The following is a 20,798-nucleotide window of genomic DNA, read 5'->3' as shown; positions in this document are numbered from 1 at the left end:
AAGTTTGCAGAAGCTGGCGGGTCCGTAGGTGCTCTCTTCACCCCTCCTACCAGGAGATCCACGGCCCGGCCAGGGCTCCCACGATGGATCCGCCTCGAGGATCGGGGTCCGCCTCCCCTGCGACAAGTGTGCCCCTAGACCCGGGCTGAGGGCGATGGGCACGGATTAAAGTCCTGGGAACTTGGCAGTCGGCAGCTTCCATAGCGGCATGAGAAGTGAGAGGACTAAGAGGGTCTTGGTGGGGTGGGGGTTAGGGTGGGGTTCGACCGCTGCGAAGGGGAAATAGGAAGGGTGTGTGGGAGAGAGGTTAGATCTCCGGTGTTAAAATGGGCTTTGGAGAGAGGACCCACAGAACTGTCAATACTGAAAAGGGCTTTGAGGGACCTTTGGGATCAACTTCCTCAAATTCTTGATAAGGAAACAGGGCTGAATGTGAAGGTACCCAAGGTCATTCAACTAATTAATAAAACATCAATTCTCATTTACTGAGCAGCTACTATGAGTATAACCTTGATTTCAATGATCACAACAGTCCCGTTTTTACTGGAAGAGAAACTGAGGGTCACAGAGGTTCTGTAACTTGCAGCACGATAGACAGCAAGTGGCAGCGCGAGCTAGTGTGGGGCCCAGCCAGGTCTGTGTGCTCTCCACCCCACCAGTGTGGCCCAGTGTGACAAATGAAAGGCTGGCATTTGAAGAAGCAGTTTCTTGTTTAGAGGAAGTGACACGGTTACATGAGAAACATTAACAAAACAGAGGAATAAAGGGGAGGGTCCCTCTCCTTGAGCTGCGGGGACCAGAAAGAGCTGGGTGCCCTGTGGTTCGCCCTTCCTCTTTATTCTCCATTTGCTTTCCCCTGGAAACCCTTAGAGACCCATAAGACCTGAACACTCACTGCTCCCAGCTGGAGCTGAGAAGCAGGCGGGGGAAGGCAGGCGAGGGGAAATGCCTGTTCTCTGCCAGAGAGGCAGGGAATTCAGCCAGGTCACACTCAGGAAACTAGGGCAGCCTCCCAGCCGGGGCCCTTCCTAGCTCTTGAGTGTGACTTGTCATTTGGCTTGAAATGAATGTGCCCCAAATCAGCCACACCCATATTTATTTATTTATTTATTTATTTATTTTTTTATTTATTTTTGAGAGAGAGAGAGAGTGTACAAGCAGGGGAGGAAGCAGGCAGAGGGAGAGGGAGAAGCAGGTTCCCCGCTGAGCAGGGAGCCCGATGTGGGGCTCGACCCCAGGACTCTGGGATCACGACCCGAGCCGAAGGCAGACGCTCAACCGTCTGAGCCACCCAGGCGCCCCGCCACACCCATATTTAAATACACAGTGTAAAAAGTATTCTAAAGTCCAGGAGAAATGCGCTACCAGGCTTTTAGAATCACCTCATGCACTTCCCTTTCATGAGCAGATGTCAACAACTGGCTGGTCCGAATCAGTGTATTTGCAAAGGCCCAACAGGATCTGGCCCTTGACTCAGTGACTGCCATTGCAGCCAGACAGGATTATGTGGCACTCTGAATGATAAACGGTAAAATTTGTCTTTAAAAAAGATCACAGAACAATAATGACTTCAATGCTGAAAATCTGCTGACTCCGAGTTTCACTCTCTGCCTATTAAAGATACACACTGGAGCATAAAGCAATGAAGAGTCTACTGGTCTATAATCCAGAAGGTGTGGCCAGATTCCAGCTTTGCTTCACCAGCTTAGTGTGACCTTGGAAAAAGTCGCCAACCACCATGCTTGAGCCTTATCATTTCTAAATGGAGGCAGTTTAATAACTCAACCTCCTCAGCCCATTTCAATTCTAAAATCTTATCATTCAATGTTTGTGACTCAAAGAAATGTACAGACTCAAAGGCCCAAACCGCAAGGCATTAAGACAGGATCCCTTTCCTCTAACCCACACTGTGTTCTGTGTCCCAGCAGTGCCATCCCTTGCACTGCAGGTGACGTGTCTCAGCCACCCTGGGATACGGCCTTCCACCAGTAGGTCTGTGAGGTCAGAGAGCACACCCCCAGTCCTGGGCCGGGAGCTATGGCTGCAGTGGGACCAAGCGGACACAGTTCCTGATGCAAATATAATTATGAGTGGAGTCCAAAGTGTAGAGTGCTGTGAGCAGATAGGACAGCGTGGCTTGACTGCAATTAGATGGTCAGGGAAGGCCTCCCCGAGGAGGTGACACTTACACTGAATTCTGACAGATGAGCAGACATTAGTCCGACAGAGTAGGGGCTGAAACCTTCCAAGCCTGCGAAGCCACCTGCCTCCAGCCTTCAGGCAGGGTATTGCTGAGTGTGCTTGGGGAACAGCAAGGAAGCCAGTGTGGATGGAAGTGAGAATGGGGAAGGGGCCCAAGAGGAAGCTGCGTTTTGGATTTTATTCTGAGGAGGATTTTAAGCAGAGACATGATCATGCCTTAATAACACAATCTCCATTTGTTTAGCAAGACCCTCTGCTTGCCGCTAAAGGCACAGTGATAAGCCCAAACTGATCACCACTGCCAGTGGAGAAAGGGGTGGGGAAGGGGGGGTAGAAAGGCTGGGTCAGGCCTTGGCAGGGGCCCAGGCAAGAGAAGATGATGATGTAGTAGTGGGGATGGGAGAGGTGGGTGGATTCAAAACAGTTTGAGGTGAAACTGACAGCAGGTGGGGATGGCTGGGGCCTGGCAGGGGCGGGGGGGGGGGGGGGCGCCTATCAAGAAAGGCTTCTAGCTTTCTCTCTCAGCTGACAAGACTGAGTGAACCAAAAATTTGGGTCCCTCATTCTTTTCTACTCGTCCCTGCAAACTTATTCCTCTATATGCTGCGTTCTATTCCAGTACTGTCTCCAGAAGTGAAAATATGCTGATTTCATAGACTCCAAGGTAACACAGGGGACAGAGATTAAAAATACACATAGGATCAGGATCAATTTAAATACTTCCCTGTGTTTTTGTTAATGAGTGCTTTTATACTTCAAACACTAAGATTATAGGTAAAATTTGTCCAGAAGCCACTTAATCATACTAGGATTATCTATGAGAGGGAGATTTTTAAAATGTAGAGTTTTGTTTTTAACTCCAATTTAGCCTAAGGCAGCTTCAGTTTAACTTTTCGTTCAACAAGGCTAAAAATACTACGAACTAAAACCAAAAGCCAAACTATTCTTTTGGAAAAATCTTCAAATCCGTATTTTAAATGATCTACTGGATATTAAGATACTAATCTATGGATACTAAAATTCAAAATAAATAATAAACCCATACTCTAAGACCAAGGAAGTTAGTTCCCTGACTTGACCCCTGCTCAAATTTTTCCCTCCTTCTGCATGTCATATTGGATATAGTAGTACTTTTCAGACTCATGTAACAAAAAAAAAAAAAGAAAAGAGAAAGGCTACAAAGTCTTGCTAATGTTACCTAAACATGTTCAAGTTCCTACATTTTGTGTTGAAAATATGATTTAATGAACTTTAGTTTAAAAGCTCTCTAGGGCACCTGGGTGGCTCAGTCAGTCAAATGTCTGCCTTCAGCCCAGGTCATGATCCCAGGGTCCCGGGATCAAGTCCCTCATTGGGCTCCCTGCTCAGTGTGGAGCCTGCTTCTTCCTCTCCCTCTGCCCCTCCCCACTGCTCGTGTTCTCGCTCTCTTTCTCTCACGTGTTCTCTCTCAAATAAAAATTAAAAAATCTTTAAAAAAAATAAAAATAAAAGCTCTCCTACTGTGGAAGATTTTAAGTGACAAGGATTTTAGATAAACAGTGTATTTATATGTTATATATATACAACATATATATTATATATATATATTACAGCCAACAAGTGTTTGTTGCTTAATTATGTGCAAAGAATTTGAAAGCTAGATAAACTATCACAGTGACATTCCTGCTTCTTTTAGAGGTCATTCCTTGACATCTGCTGTTTACAAAAGGCAAGGGGGATTTTTTCGGGGTCATTCCTCCAAGCCTGCTGTTTACAAAAGTAAGACCAAGAGTTTTCTTTCAATTCTTAAGAATTTAGGCTTATTTTAGTCTGAAAGTGAGGATAATAATTCACCTCAAGGCTTAACAAATAAGGGTAGCAAAAATCAAACAAGGGGTGCCTGGGTGGCTCAGTCGGTTAAGTGTCCGACTCTTGGTTTTAGCTCAGGTCATGATCTCAGGGTTGTGGGATCGAGTCCCGCATCAGGCTCCAAGCTGGGCATGGAGCCTACTTAAGATTCTTTCTCTCCCTCTGCCTTCCCCCACCTCCCCTGCTTGCGCACTCTCTCGCCCCCTCTCTCCAAAAAAAAAAAGTCTGCCCTAAACATAAAATATCCTCAGTCAGGAGTTTGAAAAAAAGGCTCACAGAAGCTCATGTTAAGACATTTTCATGTTAGCAGTAACTTCCGTCCAATAGGTAAATTTCTGTTAAGCTTTAAATCAATAGTAGTAAAATTCCAATATGAATATTAATATGGTAGTTATCATTTCTGTAGGACTATATGCCTTTTACAATTATTGTTTTATGTAAAAAGTTTGTGTGCTAAATGTCAGACAGATCAATTTTTAAGTAAGCTCTATGCCCAACATGGGGCTTGAACCCATGAACCCCAAGATCAGGAGTTGTATGCTCTACTGACTGAAACAGCCAGGTGCCTCACACCCTCAATTTTAGTCAAAAATTTTCGATTACATCAAGCAGATCATATGTAAATAGAAATCCAGCTTAAAGTATCAAAAGACTGGTGATGGAAAGCCCATCTGGTGGAAGCAGCATAGTGGAATCAGCTGGCCCTGTGCATCAGTCTGGCTTTGCCAATTACTGTGTGACCTTGGGCAAGACACTTCATCTGTTTGGGCCTCAGTGTTCTCATCTGCAAAATAGGCACATTACCTACCCCATAGAAATGTCACGAAGATTAAGTAAAATAAGACCGTGCTTCAGACAGGTTGTAGATGCCTCCCAGACACTGCCTTCCTCCTCATTCCAGATGCCGGTTATTATGGGCTCAATTGTGTCCCCCACCAAATTCATGTTGACGTCCTAACCCCCAGTACCCTCAGGATGTGACTGTGTTTGAAGATAGGGCCTTTAAAGAGGTAACTAAGTGAAAATGTGGTCATTAGGATTAGGGTGGACCCTAATCCAGTATTGACTGGTGTCCTTATAAGCTTAGGACAAAACACACAGAGGGAAGACCATGTGAAGACACAGGGAGGAAAGAGGTCAGGAGGCCTCAGAAGAAACCAACCCTGCCAACAACTTGATTTTGGACTTTCGCCTCCAGAACTGAGAAACTGTATTTCTGTTGCTTAAACCACCCAGTCCGTAGTATCTGTTACGGCAGCCCGCACAAGCCAATATGCCAGTCATGGCCGGAGGTGACTGGAGTCCCCTGATCGCAGGTTGCTGTGTAAGTCCTACTTCGTGTGCCACGACAAAGAAGAAAGTTGAGAAGCACTAAGATACAGACTTAACACACGTGGCTTCACTCCTGGCCTATAGTAAAGACTCAGTAAGTGGCAGACAGTATGGTCCAATTTATGAAAACCGAACGTAAGCATGAGAATATCATTATATTCTTTAGCATTATTTAACCGGTTGCTCACAACACTTAGGACCCAGGAACCAACTGCCGAAAATAGAGTAGAGGTAGAAAGAGTTTCAAGAAGCAGATGCAGGGGTGCCTCACTGGCTTAGCTGGTAGAGCATGTGACTCTCAACCTCAGGGTCCTGAGTTCAAGCCCCATGTTGGGTATGGTGCCTAAGTACCTGGAGGAAAAAAAAAGCAGCAGATGCAAGCATATGAATAAATAACTTATTTTGATGGCAGGAGCTCGAGTTTTCCCAAGGCTAGCCCTCTACTGAGAGAAAACCAAAGATTCATTTTTGAAAGTGATAAGGTGCATTTCAGTAACTTCAGTAAGCATAATATTCTATTTCCTATGAAGTACACTTTGTATTTCTGCATTTGTCAAAACAATTTTAAAAACTGTACTAGTACAAAATAAGTTGTGAAACACTGAGCTGGCAATTTCTCACACAATAGAAACATTTTTATGTACATGACATTTCCTTTGGGTAGAGAGGCACTGAACTTTAGAATTTGGGATTTCAGAGGGCAGAATGTGTATTTGGGACACAGAAGAGAGACTAGATTTATGAAGCTCTCATTTCCTCCTTTCCCTTTCACAGCTGATCAAACAAACCAGAACCCTTCCAGAAGATACTTTTATGGCTGAGACAGGCTCTCAAGTTAGAACCAGGTAAGCCTGTTCACGACAGAACCCACTAGCCACACACGTGGTTTATCAAGAACTCGCAATGTGGCTGGTGTGACTGAGGAACTGGTGGTGGGGTTTTTTTTCAGTATATATATACATATATATATATATATATATTTTTTTTTTTAGTAATCTCTATGCCCAACGTGGAGCTTGAACTCATGACCCCGAGATCAACAGTCGCATGCTCTTCCAACTGAGCTGGCCAGGTGCCCCAGGTTTTAATTTTAATGTAAAGTTAAACCAATAATTGTTTCAGTTATTGAAAAGAAATTAAGTATGTCTGCAACTGTATGTGAATCTAGGCTTTCAACTGTAAATTGTATGAACTCTAAATACAGATCAAGTACGTCCAAAGAACATTAGCATCCAAACTGAATGTGCACTAAGTAGAAAATACACACCAGATTTTGAAGACTTAATATGAAGAATATAAAATATCTTATTAGTATGTTTTTATATTGTTTACATGTTGAAATGGTATTTGGCACATGTTGGATTAAATAATTTTATTCAAATTAATTTCACCTTTGTTTTTAATGTGGCTACTAGAAAATTTAAAATTACATGTGGCCCACATTCTATTTCTCCTAGTGCAGAGGTACACTGTCATAAAGCTAGTTAAACTTGACTTATGTGACCATATTTCCTGAATAATTCTCCAGCTCTCCAGAGTGAGTAGTTAAAAATTCATTTATGTTAATACTGTGTATCTCCTGGAGAAACTGTGGGCCCGTAAGCTTTGCAAAGCTGGTAAAAACTTTGCATTTTAAGACTAAGGTTAAAGTAAATAGTTTAAATGACTAAGAACCTGAAATAATATTTGGGTCATAACTGTATTTATACAAATTGTATCTTGGCTCTAGTCAGGACTGATTTAAACATTACTTTGGTTGATACATGTTAAGATACACATTTTAGAAATTTTGTGAATTATAATAAAACATAATTTGGCAAATATGTGAAAAAAATGCTTTCATCTTCTCTCAAACCTGAAGAATTCTATTACTTTAACCTCCAAAAAACCTTGATTCAGGTAGAAATTAAGGTGTCTAAAGCAAGAAAGTAACTGATGTCAAGATCCTGTTAATTTTAGGGTAGATTAGCCCTATTCTCTACCCGCATTATGTTAACTTAGATGTCCTAGTGCCCATTCTCTTTTTTCAGTTCATTAAAGAGAAAGCAATCAAAGTATTCAATAAAGTACACCGGGCTTGAAAACCTAACCCACACATAATTTCAACTTTTGACAATTATTTAAAACCATACCACAATTATAGACAGGTTACTAAGGCTCTTAGGTTCAAATTATTTTTAAGATTAAGTGAAAATATGTACTTTTTAAAATGAGGTGTCTATTTTATGAGATTCAACCTACTATAATCTATAGTATAATAAGGTCCCATCTCCAGGAAGTTATCAGACACAATACACGGACCATTTTCAGGATCAATTAGAATTCAGTATATTTGACACTTAAATTACACTTAATAAAATTTTATATTCCAGGATAATTGAGATAGTCTTAATTTCATCAAACAAGTATCACTGCTGACAAAAATTGAGAATTTATGGGCTGAATGTCTTGATCCGATTTCACACTTTAATTAGACTTTTAAGTTTTCAGTAACCTGCTTTTAAAAAAATATGTAAATCCAAAAAAAATATGTAAATCCATGTTTCTCAGAAAAGCTGAGTTCAGAATTTTTAAAATAATCCTGTACTTTTTGGACTTTATTATATTCATTTTGAGTTAAAATAGACTTTTAGTTTATATGTTTGTGAATCTCCCTTAAATAGGACACAAAGAGCCCACTGTAACACACAGAGATTAAATGCTGACAGTGACTCGGTCTTTGGGGCTTAGAAGATATTAAAAGGACAGACTCTCCAAGGTTGTCTTCTATCACATTCAGCCGTGACTTATCTTGTAGAAGCAATTGTGTTGCGTATGAAAAATAAAGTGGAACAAACCATTCTACCCAACTCAACCAATATAGGGCTTCCTTTGTTCTACAAAACATAACTGGAAAGGTCAGCAAGACCTGTGGCCGTGGACATTCAAGGCTTAGAGAAGTCTAATTCAATGTCCCCAAAGCAAAATGACCCAAGACTTTCGGAGATGTCGTAGAGGAAAATGAAAACCGTTCATCAACACTGAATGCTAAATCTCGATCAGGACTGCACACGAGACAGGACGCGCACATCCTGGGGCCTGGATGCAAAGCGCGAGGCCTGTCCGCTCGCTCTCACACGTCCAGAGGCTCTGTATGCGAGCCGAGCGTCTCAGAAAGCCTGCCTCGCAGCGCGCAGCTGGCTCGTGCGGAGGAGATAAGGACGCAAGGTGCGTCCAGGTCAGCTCTGCCCGGGGCTCAGCGGGGCGGCCGGGGGCCCGTGGGGGGCGGCCGGGGGCGGGGCCGGCGCGGGCGGCAGCTGCAGGTGTTGAGCCGGAGCCGGAGCACCTGCTAACTGGAGCTCCCCGGTTTGCTCCTGCTGGGCATGAAGGTGTTCCAGGGTTTCCTTGGAGAGCGTGATGACGTGCACGGGCTCGGTCTGTGCGGGCTCCATCTGACTTTCAATCATGTCGAGGCCCTGAATGTGCTCCGTCTGCCCCTGAGGGGCGGAGAGGATGAAGTTCTGCAGCTGCTGGGGCTGCTGCGTGAGCAGGGCGAGGTCGGCAGCCTGCTCGGCCGCCATGTTCTGCGAACTCTCCGCAGTGACGATGCTGATTCCTTGGCTGGGGCCGGGCATGAAGTTGATGTTATGTACAGAATTGGTGACGAGAAGCTGAATTTCCTGCTCTCCAGAGGCAGAGAGCTGATACGGCTGCAGCTGAAGAATACTCCTGACCTCCTGGGTGTCAGGGCTGCCGGAAACGCCGCTGGCGTCCGACGCGGGCTTCTCTTTGCTGTGGATTTTCAAGTGGGCCTTCAAGTTGTCCAAGCGAGCGAACTGTAAGTTGCACTCGGGGCACGAGAAGGGCTTTTTGCCCGTGTGCAGAATGCAGTGTCTCCTCTTGGCACTGGAGTCTGAGAACGACTTGCCACATATGCCACAGGAGTAGGGCTTCTCTCCTCTATAAAAAATACACATTTGACTTTACAAATGGCTCTGCTTATTACTTCCTGATTATTTAGGGAGAAGAAGTCAAGAGTAGAGGCCAATTAACTCGACTGGGAGTCATAAGTCATGGGTTCTTCTGCTAGCTTAAGGAGTCAGAGCAAGTCACCACTTTCGGGGGTTTCCGTTTCTGATCCTAAAGGAAAAAAGACGAGGCGGGGGTGCTGTCTGAGAAAGGGTGGTGCATGGGGCTGGGCTACATGTGATAACATTTTATGATTCTACAGTCTGTATTTTAGATAAGAGAGCAAATATTTATATATTGCACACACAAAGTTCCTTTTTGTTTTGTTTTCATTTTCATTGCCAACTTTTAGATTCTTGTGGCCAAATTTAAGTATATGTGATTGACTTCAATATTCAAAACGTGAGTAGGGGCGCCTGGGTGGCTCAGTCAGTTAAGCTTCTGACTCTTGATTTCGGCTCAGGTCGTGTATCTCAGAGTTGTGGGCTCGAGCCCTGTGGGGGGCTCCATGCTGAGTGTGGAGCCTGCTTAAGGTTCTCTCTCCCTCTTTCTCCCACTCCCTCAAAAAAAAAACAAAAAACAAAACCCCAAGTTTGTCTTAGAAGTTACTATTAGTTAGTAATAGAAGTTAGTTATTTGTCTTAGAAGAACTACTGAATCAAATCTGGATGTGTGAACAAAAATGTTTATTCAGAAAACATTAAATTTAATATTTATTTTTGACTGAAGATTTAAACTTTGGATCAGCCCCCAGCCCAAAATAAAAATTCAAGAAATGAAATCAGTAATGCAAACTTTTGCTGGCCAGAACCAGTTTTCCTGATTTTGCCTAAGTTAGGAATTGCTTCATTGTAAAGATAAAATATGGTAAACTACACAGAAAGTTCTACCCGTGTAATAATTTGGGGAGAAGGCCTGTATAAGTAACATATGTCACCCAACTGAACACCAGGGTTGAATGAGGACTCCCATATAAAAAAAATATCTGTGAAACTTTACCTATGGATTCTGATGTGGGTCTGAAGAGAACTCTTTGCTGTGAAAGATTTGCCACAGATTTCACAAGTAAATGGCTTCTCACCTAAAAAAGGGACACTGTTTAGAAATATACATCCAACACAAAGTGAAAAGCAAAAATCACCCCACATTTTCACAATATTAAGAAAAAAAAAAGGCAATACCACTTGACTCCTTAATGAGCACTAATGAATGAAGCCCTTACCAAACACCTACTATGTACCTAAGCACTGTATGCTAAGTGCCAAGAGGATACAGAGAAAGTGTAAGATATGGTTCCTTCCCTTAAAAACTGAAACAAGGAGGTAGATGATTATACACAGTAAACAAAAGAACACCCCACATTTACTCCCGTACGGTCCACCCTGAGATAACTCAACTCTCATACCTGACCTTCCTGAGGACACCGGTCCACTAGGGTGACCTGCATATTATTCACATTTATGTCTGCCTTGCAGTGTATCCAGAACCTGACCACATCTCACCACCTTCACTGCCACCCCCCAGTCCAGGCCACCACTGTCTCTGCAGCAGCCGAACGGGTCTCCCCACTTCTGTTCCAGCTTCCCTGTTGTCCACAATAAATGCAGCAACCACAGTGACCCTGTAGGCAGTCTGCTCATTTCACACTTCTGCTGCAAACACTCCAAAGGCTCCCTGTTCCCATCCGGAGATAAAAACCAAAGCCCTAGGCCTAGAGGCATCACACATCTGTCCGCCCCGCGCCCCCCCCCCCCCCCCCCCGGGTCCTTGCCCTAAACTTTTCTAACCTCACCAGGCACTCTCCCTTTGCTCACTGCTCAGCTCAGGGCCCGGTGGAGAGTTACTGGACACCCCACCCCGAGCAAGCCCTGGCCAGGGCTCCTGCCCCCACCATTCCTCCCCCAGCATGTCTTGCCTAGGGGATTCCCAGTGTGGTTCACCCCTGTGCTGCCTTCAAGCCTCTGCTCAAACGTCACTTTCCCAGCAAGGAGGCCTCGTCACCACCGAAAGCACTGTCCTCCGCCCCTCAACACTCTTTAGTCCCCTTCTCCGGATCCGTTTCCCCACAGTGCTAGCCCCACCTCAAAGACTGTACGTGTTGTTTATTGTCCATCTCCCCCATTCTTAGGAGGAGACTTTGTGGGCTCGTCCAGTCCTAGTACCCCTGTGCCTGGAATCAGGCCTGGCACACTGTTCCAGAAATCCCTGATGACTGAATGAATTTCACAGGGTGGAAACTAAGGCCCACACAAAGCATGACTGTTCCAGACTCCGCTAGGAATTCATGAAGCTTCAAGAACCGTTTATTCAGCATTAGTCTGTACGCTGCACATACAACCGACAGACTGTCATGTCCTCTGGAAACAAAAGTAAGTGGTCCTCACGCAGGCAAGGGAGCTATGAATTTAAAGAAGAGAGAGAACAAAATCCCGCTTAACTAGGTAACAGCCGGGGACGGGTGCCGTTTGAAGTGCGGCCTCCCTTTCACAGCCTCTCCTGGAAAATTCACGCGAGCCATCTTTCCACGCTCCATCTAGGTGGAGGACGCTGGTGGCAGCTTGGGTGAGTTGGCGTCCCCGCATCAGCAGCTCTTACCACTCCACAGGTGAAAACCAGGCCACTGCCGCTCTCCTTCCAGCCTCCCAAACCAGAGCTGGGGCCCGCGCTGACCTCAGTGTGTTTGCTGCTCCTCCAGATCCAAAGACGAGGACCTGCTTGTCGTGTCAAGTTCCGTTTCGGAAATATACTAACGATGTTCGCCCTGCCATTCAATGCCATCTGGGTTGACAATCTCAGAAAGTCTTTCTGTTAGCGAATGTTTGAAATCATGGACATTCTTTCCAAGAACACAGAGTCCTTCGGAATCTATCTGGACAGGGCCACTGATGACCACTTCCACGGCCACCACACTGTACGAGCCCCCGATTACTGCAACAGCCTGCTAATGGGTCTCTCCGCCTGTGGCTCACCACACCCCACACGACGCTGGGATGATCCTATTAAAATTCTAAGTCCTATCATCTCGCTGCTCTCGTTAAAGTCTTCTCGCTCAGAACAAAAGTCCAGTCTTCACCGTGGCCTCCAATGTTCTGAAGCCTGAGTGCACACCAGAATCACTGAGGAAATTTTTACACAGAGCAGTTCCGAGGCTCTACCCCAGGTTAATTCAATCAGAATCTCTGGGGTTGGGACCAGGCTTTTTCTTTTTTAAAGCTTCTCAGGTGATTGAGGCCTGAGCCCCAGCAGCTCGGCTGAGAGGCCTGTTACACAGATTCCATCCGGTTGCCTCTGCTCTGCACCTACCCGAAGCCTTCTGATGCCCACCACCCTGGCTCAGGCTCAGTCACAACTGCCTCCTGGCATTTCTCTGGCAAGGTGGAAACTCTTGTGTCTCAGGGCTTTGCACCTGCTGTTCCCTCTGCGTGGGATGCTCTTCCCCTGGGCAGCCACAATGGCTGTCTTCGCTCCCCACAGCATTCAGATCTCTATCCAAGGTGTCCCCCCATCTGTGAGGCCTTCTCAGATAAGTCCCCACGGAAAAGGGCAGCTCCCCTTCCCACATCCTGCCCCCTTACCCTGCGTTTAGTTCTTCACAGCACTGACTCCCACCTAACATGCTATGGAGTCATTTTTCCTTGTCTTGCCTGGTCCACAGCAGGGGCTCTGGCCACCTCATTCACTGCTGCAGCCTCAGCACCTAGAGAGAGCGGTGTCTGGGACCCAGGAGCTGTTCTGTAAATATGTGTTAAATGGATGAATTAAATGTCACAGAACCTATTCATGATAATGTCTGTAGAAAGATTGTATAGAGATCCCTCTTCATAGAATTCCTACCCTATGAGATACTTATTTTAAGAAAACAAATTACATTTAGGGAGAAAAAATTTGTGTTTAAAAAAAAATGTCCAAAGCAGCATAAACCAACCTGATATATAATTTTAGTAGACAATTTAACAGAATCATTAAAGAACCAAACTGCAGGAGGAAGCTTTTCTTAGAAAAAATCTAACAGGTTCATTTTTAAGAAGTGCTCCTTACCAAAAGGTCTAAAAGACCCGCACTTTTACTTTGCTGTTCTTAAATTAAAGAAGTTGCCCTGCCCTGATCGATCCTGCCTCCTCTTTATCCCTGAAGCTGATTTTTCTGGAGGTAGCAATGCTTAAGTTGTAAGTACTGGTTCTAGGGGAGGAAGTGGGAAAACCCTCAGTGCTTATGCTACCTGTGTGTGTTTCATTTTACTTTCTTTTTGAAAAAAGTTATCTCAGTAATCTTCAGCACTGAGGTACACTAGGAGTGAAACACAGAACCACACTCAGACTTGCACTATTTTGTGGTATCAAATGAATTTTCTTTTTTTCTTTTTCTTTTTTTTAAGTAGGCTCCACAGCCAGCATGGGGCCCAACACAGGACTTGAACTCACAACCCTGAGATCAAGACCTGAGCTGAGATTAACAGTCAGACACTCAACCGACTGAGCCACCCAGGCGCCCCTCAAATGAATTTTCACCCAGGAACAGTGCTCAGTAAGCCATCTCTGTGTTGCTAAGAAATAAGAGACGGGATCTCCCCACAGAATGGTGTCAACAGCCTTCTGCCTTGGACTTTTGAATGGTCTTCTAAAATTCCCACCCGATTTATAACAAATGGAGCCTGAGGAGAGGACTCATTCTCGCTCTTCTGAGAACGTGAAGTGTACCAGAAAGGAAGGACAGGATGGGAGCTGTACCTGTGTGTGTTCGTAGATGCTTCTTTAGCTGAGACACGTCCATGAATCTGCGACGGCAGTGGTTGCATTCCGGTAACGCGTGGCCTTGTCGCAACAATAAAAAAAGTGTCAGTGCCTACATGCGCTCTCTCCCTGCATTTCTTCAGTGATTTGTGTTAAAGCACTTCCCTGAAAAATAATCACTTTAAATATGGTACTTTAATTAAAACAACAGTAATTTTTTTTACTAATTTGGTAACAGTTAATATTTTCCTATGCATCTCAACTCCCTGCTTCCCCAGGAGAGCTGGGACCCTTCCAATCTCCCTAGAAGTAATTTTCTTCTTCCCTGGAAGCATTGGTGCGACTGTGGCCAGCTGACGCCAAGTGTCACTCCCAACCCCTCATTTATTTATCAGCTGGCAGGGGAGAAAAAGCTAGGTGGGAGAAAGCCTGGACTGACAGCTATGGGGTGGGGATATTTCGGTCTAGGCACCATTAATAACCAATCAGGCACCCTCTCAGTCAAGTGGCACTTCTGAAAGATACCAATTCTGTAGGGTTTCTGTGTATGGCATCAAAACTGTAGTATAAAATTAAATATAAATCACAAGGTAGTAGAGAATAACACAAGGACATCTAATTTAGATTGCTTTTTAAGATTCTTTCCCTAAATACAATTTTCCACAGTATGACCCTACTGTTCAGAAGTAATTTGTATTTATGTTTCTCCCCCACCAATCCAAATTTTCTCTCTTTATTGTACCTGTATGAACTCGGTAATGGCTCTTTAGTTGCCTTTTCTGGCTGAAATATTTTCCACACTGATCACAGGTGAAAGACTTCTGTCCTGCCAAATAAAAAACAAGACACTAAAACATGCAAAAACACAGAACAATAAAACGGTGGGCCCAGGTCCCCATTTTCCATGAATGATAACAAGTGACTTGCCTCCATACCCAAATGCCCTCAGTCAAAGCACAGTACCATAAATGTGCAAAGGTATGTAAGGCAGTAGGGAGTGGTGGGGACTGGAGCAGAACTGGAGAATTCAAGTTTCCCCCAAAGTCACCAAAGTAAAATAATTCTAAGCTCTGGGAGTTAAAACGTGTGTACGTTGAGCTCCCGGTAGCTGCTTCATAAGCCCTAGTTTAAAACAGAACGCTGTGCACGACTCTACACTACGGTCTGGCAGAGGCAGACACCACGTGGGAGATGCCACCAGGCTGAGAAAAGACCACTCTGACCATGGGAACGTCCAGCCCAGGAACCCGGCGGCAGGTGGCCTTCGGGTGCAAGTCCAGGTACCTGAATGCAGGCTCATGTGCTCCAGCAGCGAGTGCTTGGTGGTGAGCGCCTTGCTGCACACGGTGCAGGTGTAGGGCCGCTCGCCTGTGTGCATCCGCGCGTGGACCTGCAGGGAGTGCTTCTGAGCAAAGCCTTTCCCGCACTCATTACATTTGAAAGGTCGCTCCCCTGGAATGAGAGCCCCAGAAGCGTGGTGTGAGCAAGAACATGCACATCTTGGTTTCCTCCTAAATTAAAACGGCAATCAAGGGATTTCTCTTAATAGGCACATATCCCAAAGGCCCAGCACAGGAGAGAAAACATCAGCAATAAAATCTGGCAAGCTGGGACAGATGACTCCGACGCCAGCAGCGAGGAATGCTGAGCTACAACCTAAGACAGAGCCTCCACGATGCTCAGCCATTGGTGGCACCTGTTATCTCTGAAAGTAGGGGTTAGGGGGACAAGTGACCATCTGTGTCAAAGGCACTTAGACCCCCCCCCCAAGGCCCAAGGAGCCAGAAGACTGGCCCACTCCCCAACAAAGGATGGGGTCTGTTCTCTGAAGAGGGCAAAACAAACAGTCTCTGGACTGAGGGTCTCCAGGCACAGTGGAGTAGGACTGCCCCAGGGATGGCAAGTCCAAGTTTATATTGGGGGTGATGAGACTGCCCAGCCTTCTCCCCTGCTCTCGCTCCAGACACTGGCAGGCAGGCCCAGAGCCTCAGGTGGGAGGGCAGAACATCTTCTCTGGGAATGTGGTGGGCCAGGGTAAGGGGGCTGCAGCTGGGATGCCAGGTGTTGGGGAGGGAGTGGGGTCCAGCCACAGCACCCCCAGGGAGGCCGCCGTCTACAGGCCCGCTCCACACCCACGCGGTGGCCAGGAGCTAGCAGTCAACCCTCCCAGCATAGGATTAAATGTGATTTTTTTAAAACCACCATTCAAGGAAGGCCTTTTAGTAGCTGAAACAGATACCAAAACAGATCAGAAAAAAAAGCAACTTGCGGAAAACAGAGGCTGCCCAAGGGGAAGAAAACGTTAAAAACTGACAAGCGACTGCTGTTATTAACGTGCTCACAGAGGGAAGATACTACACTGTGAACCAAAAAGAGGATTCACAATAACTAAAAAAAAAAAAAAAAAAATTTAGAGAATAAAAAAGGGCTCCTAGAAGTAAAACAGTAAGAGTAGAAACATAAAGGGGAAATCTCCCCGAATGTAGAGCCAAAAGTGATGGGAATTAAGAGGTAAGGACTTTAGAGGGTGGGTCCAGAGGTTCAACATCCAAATGTTCTAGAAAGAGAGAGCACAGAAAACTGATGGGAGATACCATCCATGAAGGAAGTGAAAGATAGGAGTTTCCAAACTGTATGGATCTACGGGTAGCCACTGAAATGGGACAAAAACAGACCCACACTAAAGTGAGTCACTGCAAAATTTCAGAATACTGGGGGCAAAAGGGAACATCCTACATGCTGTTTTCCCTAACAAATGTTAGAGACCTATTTAACTCTCTCAACTATCCTCTATTACAGTTCAACAAATATTTCCCAAGTGTCTACCTTGTTTAAAGAACCAGAGTTCAAGGTTCTCAACCCATCTTTCAAAAACACCAAGGCCCCAATTAAATCAGGAGCTCTGGGGCTGCTGCCCAGTCACTGGTGGTTTTAGAAGCTCCCTAGGTGATTCTACTGGGTGGTCAGGTTGAGAACCACAGGGCTAGCTCTGCTGGGTGAGAGGAGCCTTAACTACCACTAGTCCCTATACTTAAGTTGACAATTAGGTTGAGGGGTATTTAACTGGTAACTACAACCCGACCCAAAGCAGAGTGAGTTAAGTAAGGGAGGGCTCAAAGGAGGAAGGGATTTCTGGCTAGGGCCGCACTATCCAATATGGTGCCAGTTAAATTAATCAAAATAAAAAATTCAGTTCCTCAGTCACACCACATGTCAAGCTCAAAATCGCACGTGGCTAGCAACCACCATACGCAGTGCAGATACAGAACACTTCTGTCCTCACAAAAGGCTCTATTGGCCAGCGCTGGGCCAGAGGGACCAAAAAGAAGACATTTAAAGCTAAATGGCTGAGTGAGAAAGCTGTCCCCACAGACCTGGGCAAAAGCATAGCTACAGTCAAGATGAATGTTCACGAATCAGAAAGCAGAGTAAATCTGGCTAGAGTTTGACACCCGGGCATTAAAGCCTGGAACCAGTGACTCACAAATAAGAACAGGGTTCTGCAATCAGGCTACCTGGGTTCAAATCCCAGCTCTGTCACTAAACGGATGACCTGGGCAAATTATTTCTAGGACTTGGTCTCTTCATCTGTCCAATGGGGATAACATTCCCTATCTCATAGGCCTGTTGTAAGAACTAACTGCAGTAGTATGTACGTAAAGGCCCTATTATAATGCCCATCACATGGAAGTTGCACAATCAATGAAAGCTATCATCATCCCTCCAAAACAAGCTCCACTGAGCTGCGAAAGTATAATTACCCGTGTGGCTCCTCTGGTGGATTGCCAAAAAGTGATTGTACTTAAACACTTTGCCACAGTCCTTACAACAGGCCTCAGGGCCCCCCGGGCGCTTTCTCTTTCCACAGACCCTTTTGGCTGAACTCTGCTCGTCTTCATCCCCGACAAGTTTGTAATCTTTAAGTTTGACGGACCTCCGAATCCTCCGCTTGCTGTACCGACTCTGGCTGTCCTGCCCATCCTGGGTCTTGGGATCACAGTTCTCATCTTTTTCAGCTGGCGTTTCCTCCCCTCTACGTGGCTCAGAGGCAGGCTCAGCCTCTTCCATTTCTTTCGCTGGAATCTGTTCATTCAGTACGCCATTGTCTCCCTCTTTCACTACAAAGTTATGTCTATTTTGAACTGAATTGTTTACCCTCAGCTGTATTTCTTCCTCTGCAGCCAGCTGTGATTTCCCCTCCTGCACACTGTTCACTTTTCTCGGTCTTCCCCGCTTCCGTTTCGGAGGATCATTTTTCTTATTAGAAATCACCACCACTGGAGCGCCAGCAGTGTTCAGAGTCGTTGGCTTTGGGGAGCTATGATTATTTTGAAAATCCGTGTAAGCTTTTACCAGGTCATAGACCTTTAAGAACTGAGCGGTGGCCAGGATTTGTTCTGCGCTTTTCTCACTGGCCTGGAGACAACCGGTGTAGATAAACTCCAGCAGGATACCAAATGTGTCGGCAACCATGCCTTCCAGCATATAAATGGACTGGCCGATCTCCCCCTCTTCAGCAAACATCATTGAGAAGTATTCACTACTGGCAGCGAGTAAGGCTTTGTGAGCCCGGAAATGCACATTCTCCACGATTAATGTAATGTCACAGAGGAAGCCCTTCTTCCGCTGAGCCTCAAAACTGGCCAGAACAGTGTCACTGTGAGTGTCTGAGTGTACAACGAGCTGCCCAGAAGGCTCCGATGACGTTTCTGCCATTTTCTTTAGAGGCCAAGAAGCACGAAGCCTGAAATTAGAAAATAATGATTAAAAAGGAGGAAGCATCATCTAACAGGTTAAACCTAGCCCAAGTGAACCTACTACTCGCTTCACACTGTTAAATGAATTTGACCATTGACCACTTTCAGAAGTCGACTTAAAAACTTAGCTTGCCATTCTCACCCTTGTTATACCGTGACCTAGTTGGGTGAATTTCCAACATCCATGTTATTTTTCGGGGTCTGCTTTCTCCTCTGTAAAATGAAGGAATGGGAATCAAGCATCTTGAAAGTCCTTCCCCGGCACTAACTTTCCACAGTTGCACGCAGACCAGAATGGGAACTACAGTGTCTCGAGTTCACGCATTAACCATTTTGTCTGTGAAAACATAAAAAGGGAGCAAATAAAATGTACACGAGCGAAATGAATCTGGGGGTAGCTGCAACTGAGTAATAACCGAAGGCGCATCGGGCCTCGCTGTGGAAGGGGTGGCACGATCGCCCAGGCTGGCCGCCGGGCACCGCACGACGCGGCGGGCGGACGATTCCCCCGGAGCCCGGGGTCCGCATGGCTGGGCCCCCACTCCCGGCCCGGGCCCCCTCGAGCGGGGCAGGGGAGCGTATGGCTGGGCAGCACTCGACGCGGCCACAGATCCCGCGCCCACGGTTGGCGGGCCCGGGGCGGACCTACCTCTCGTGGCGCCCGGCCCACCCCGCGGCCTGGCGGGCGCACTCGCGCCGGGCCCGCCCTGGCGCCCCGCTCCGCGGAACCCGCCGCCAGGGTTCCTGCGCCGCCCGGGCTGGGGCCCCTGCGCCCCCGCGGCCGCCGCGGCTGCCAACCCGGAAGCGCCGGCGCCGCGAGCCTGCGCGCGGACGCCGGACCACGTGGGCGCGGAGGCGCCCGGGGCGGGGCGGCGCGGCCCGGAGAGCCGGGGCGGCTCTGGCGACTGCCCTGAACTGGGGGCGGTGGATGGGGCGTGGCGTTGTCTCTCCGCAGTTGTGTACGTTTTAGGTCATGATAGACGGCATGTATCTCAGCGGCACCTTAATCGACTTGGTCTCTTCCCAGATGCGGAAGCTCGCGTTAAGGTCTCGAATGTGTGACCAATGAATGAAATCGCCTTTACATTCTTTACCATCATCGTCACTGTCATCATCTAACGCTAATATAATAATTGTTATTATTTGCCTCCTACTTATTTTGCACATCTGTCTTTTCCTTCCCACTTCCAATGCCTAGTCCAAGGGAGTGAAGAGAGGCGCTCTATCTAGTCGGACAGATCTGGGTACTGAGTAATCTTGGGCAGATTCCTTATCCTCTCAACCTTGTTTACCTTACCTGTAAAACGGAGATGTTAACACTAGTGTCAGCTGGGTTGGGTAGCTGTGAGGTAAACGAGATTACGTAGGTAATGGATTTAGTGTCTGGTTTAATTCATATCTACTATGATTAAAATTATCATTATGGTTATTCAGGTTTTCATCGTCTTTCTGACCAGTCTTAGTTGCAGTGCTGTTCTCTCCAATACACAGGAGTAGGGAGATCTCTCCAAGTACAGATCACTCCCAGAGACTGGAGTCATTCCCCTGATTGAAATCCAATGTGGCTTCCATGTACCCTCCTAATAAAGGCCAAGCTTCTTGATATGGTCTACAAGCCCCTGCCAAATTCAGTCCCCTCCTACTTCTCTCTCCAACTATTTCAGCATTTTCACTCTCTCAATTTATGATTCACCAATACCTAATTGCTTATACAGATCTTCCTCCACTTACAATGGTGGTGTGTTGTGATAAAACCATCGTAATTTGAAAATATCATAAGTTAAAAATATTGTAAGTCATTTAATACACCTAACCTACTGAACATAATAGCTTAGCCTAGCCTACCTTAAACATGCTCAGAACGCGGACATTGGCCTGCAGTTGAGCAAAACCATCTAACACAAAGCCTATTTTGTGAATGTTGTGAATGTTGATTATCTCTTGTAATTTATTGAATACTGTACTGAAAGTGAAAAATGGA

The 20,798-nt window shown here is 46.0% G+C and overlaps 1 protein-coding gene and 1 long non-coding RNA gene across 15 annotated transcripts; one reads left to right on the top strand and one right to left on the bottom strand.

Moving 5' to 3' along the window:
- Positions 1 to 84: 84 nt before the first annotated feature.
- On the top strand, positions 85 to 14,175 carry LOC118524898 (uncharacterized). 2 transcript variants are annotated; one of them, XR_013441164.1, is made up of 4 exons: positions 85 to 215; positions 6,157 to 6,227; positions 6,375 to 6,454; positions 13,709 to 14,175. It is a non-coding gene; the product is annotated as an uncharacterized LOC118524898 (long non-coding RNA). The 2 variants fall into 2 exon arrangements; XR_004911887.2 differs by lacking the exon at positions 13,709 to 14,175 and having other exon boundaries at positions 6,375 to 6,566.
- ZBTB24 (zinc finger and BTB domain containing 24) lies at positions 166 to 19,620 on the bottom strand. Of its 13 annotated transcripts, none has more exons than XM_036075303.2 (8): positions 19,467 to 19,620; positions 18,960 to 19,154; positions 17,822 to 18,804; positions 15,345 to 15,512; positions 14,803 to 14,886; positions 14,058 to 14,141; positions 10,330 to 10,411; positions 7,695 to 9,321 (listed from the first exon to the last, which is right to left on the bottom strand). In XM_036075303.2, exons 3-8 carry the CDS (start codon positions 18,774 to 18,776, stop codon positions 8,601 to 8,603), a joined length of 2,094 nt encoding a protein of 697 aa, XP_035931196.1. In that variant the 5' UTR covers positions 18,777 to 18,804; positions 18,960 to 19,154; positions 19,467 to 19,620; the 3' UTR covers positions 7,695 to 8,600. The 13 variants fall into 13 exon arrangements, 11 of the variants coding, with proteins under 11 accessions (XP_035931199.1, XP_035931196.1, XP_077911011.1 ...); XM_036075305.2 differs by lacking the exon at positions 7,695 to 9,321 and adding an exon at positions 9,329 to 9,501; XM_078054886.1 differs by lacking the exon at positions 7,695 to 9,321 and adding an exon at positions 9,509 to 9,890.
- Positions 19,621 to 20,798: the final 1,178 nt, after the last annotated feature.

Source organism: Halichoerus grypus, chromosome 9 (assembly GCF_964656455.1).
Source record: "Halichoerus grypus chromosome 9, mHalGry1.hap1.1, whole genome shotgun sequence".
Taxonomy (NCBI): Eukaryota; Metazoa; Chordata; class Mammalia; order Carnivora; family Phocidae; genus Halichoerus; species Halichoerus grypus.
The sequence above is the reverse complement of the archived record's forward strand: the minus strand, read 5'-3'. Positions and strand labels throughout refer to the sequence as shown.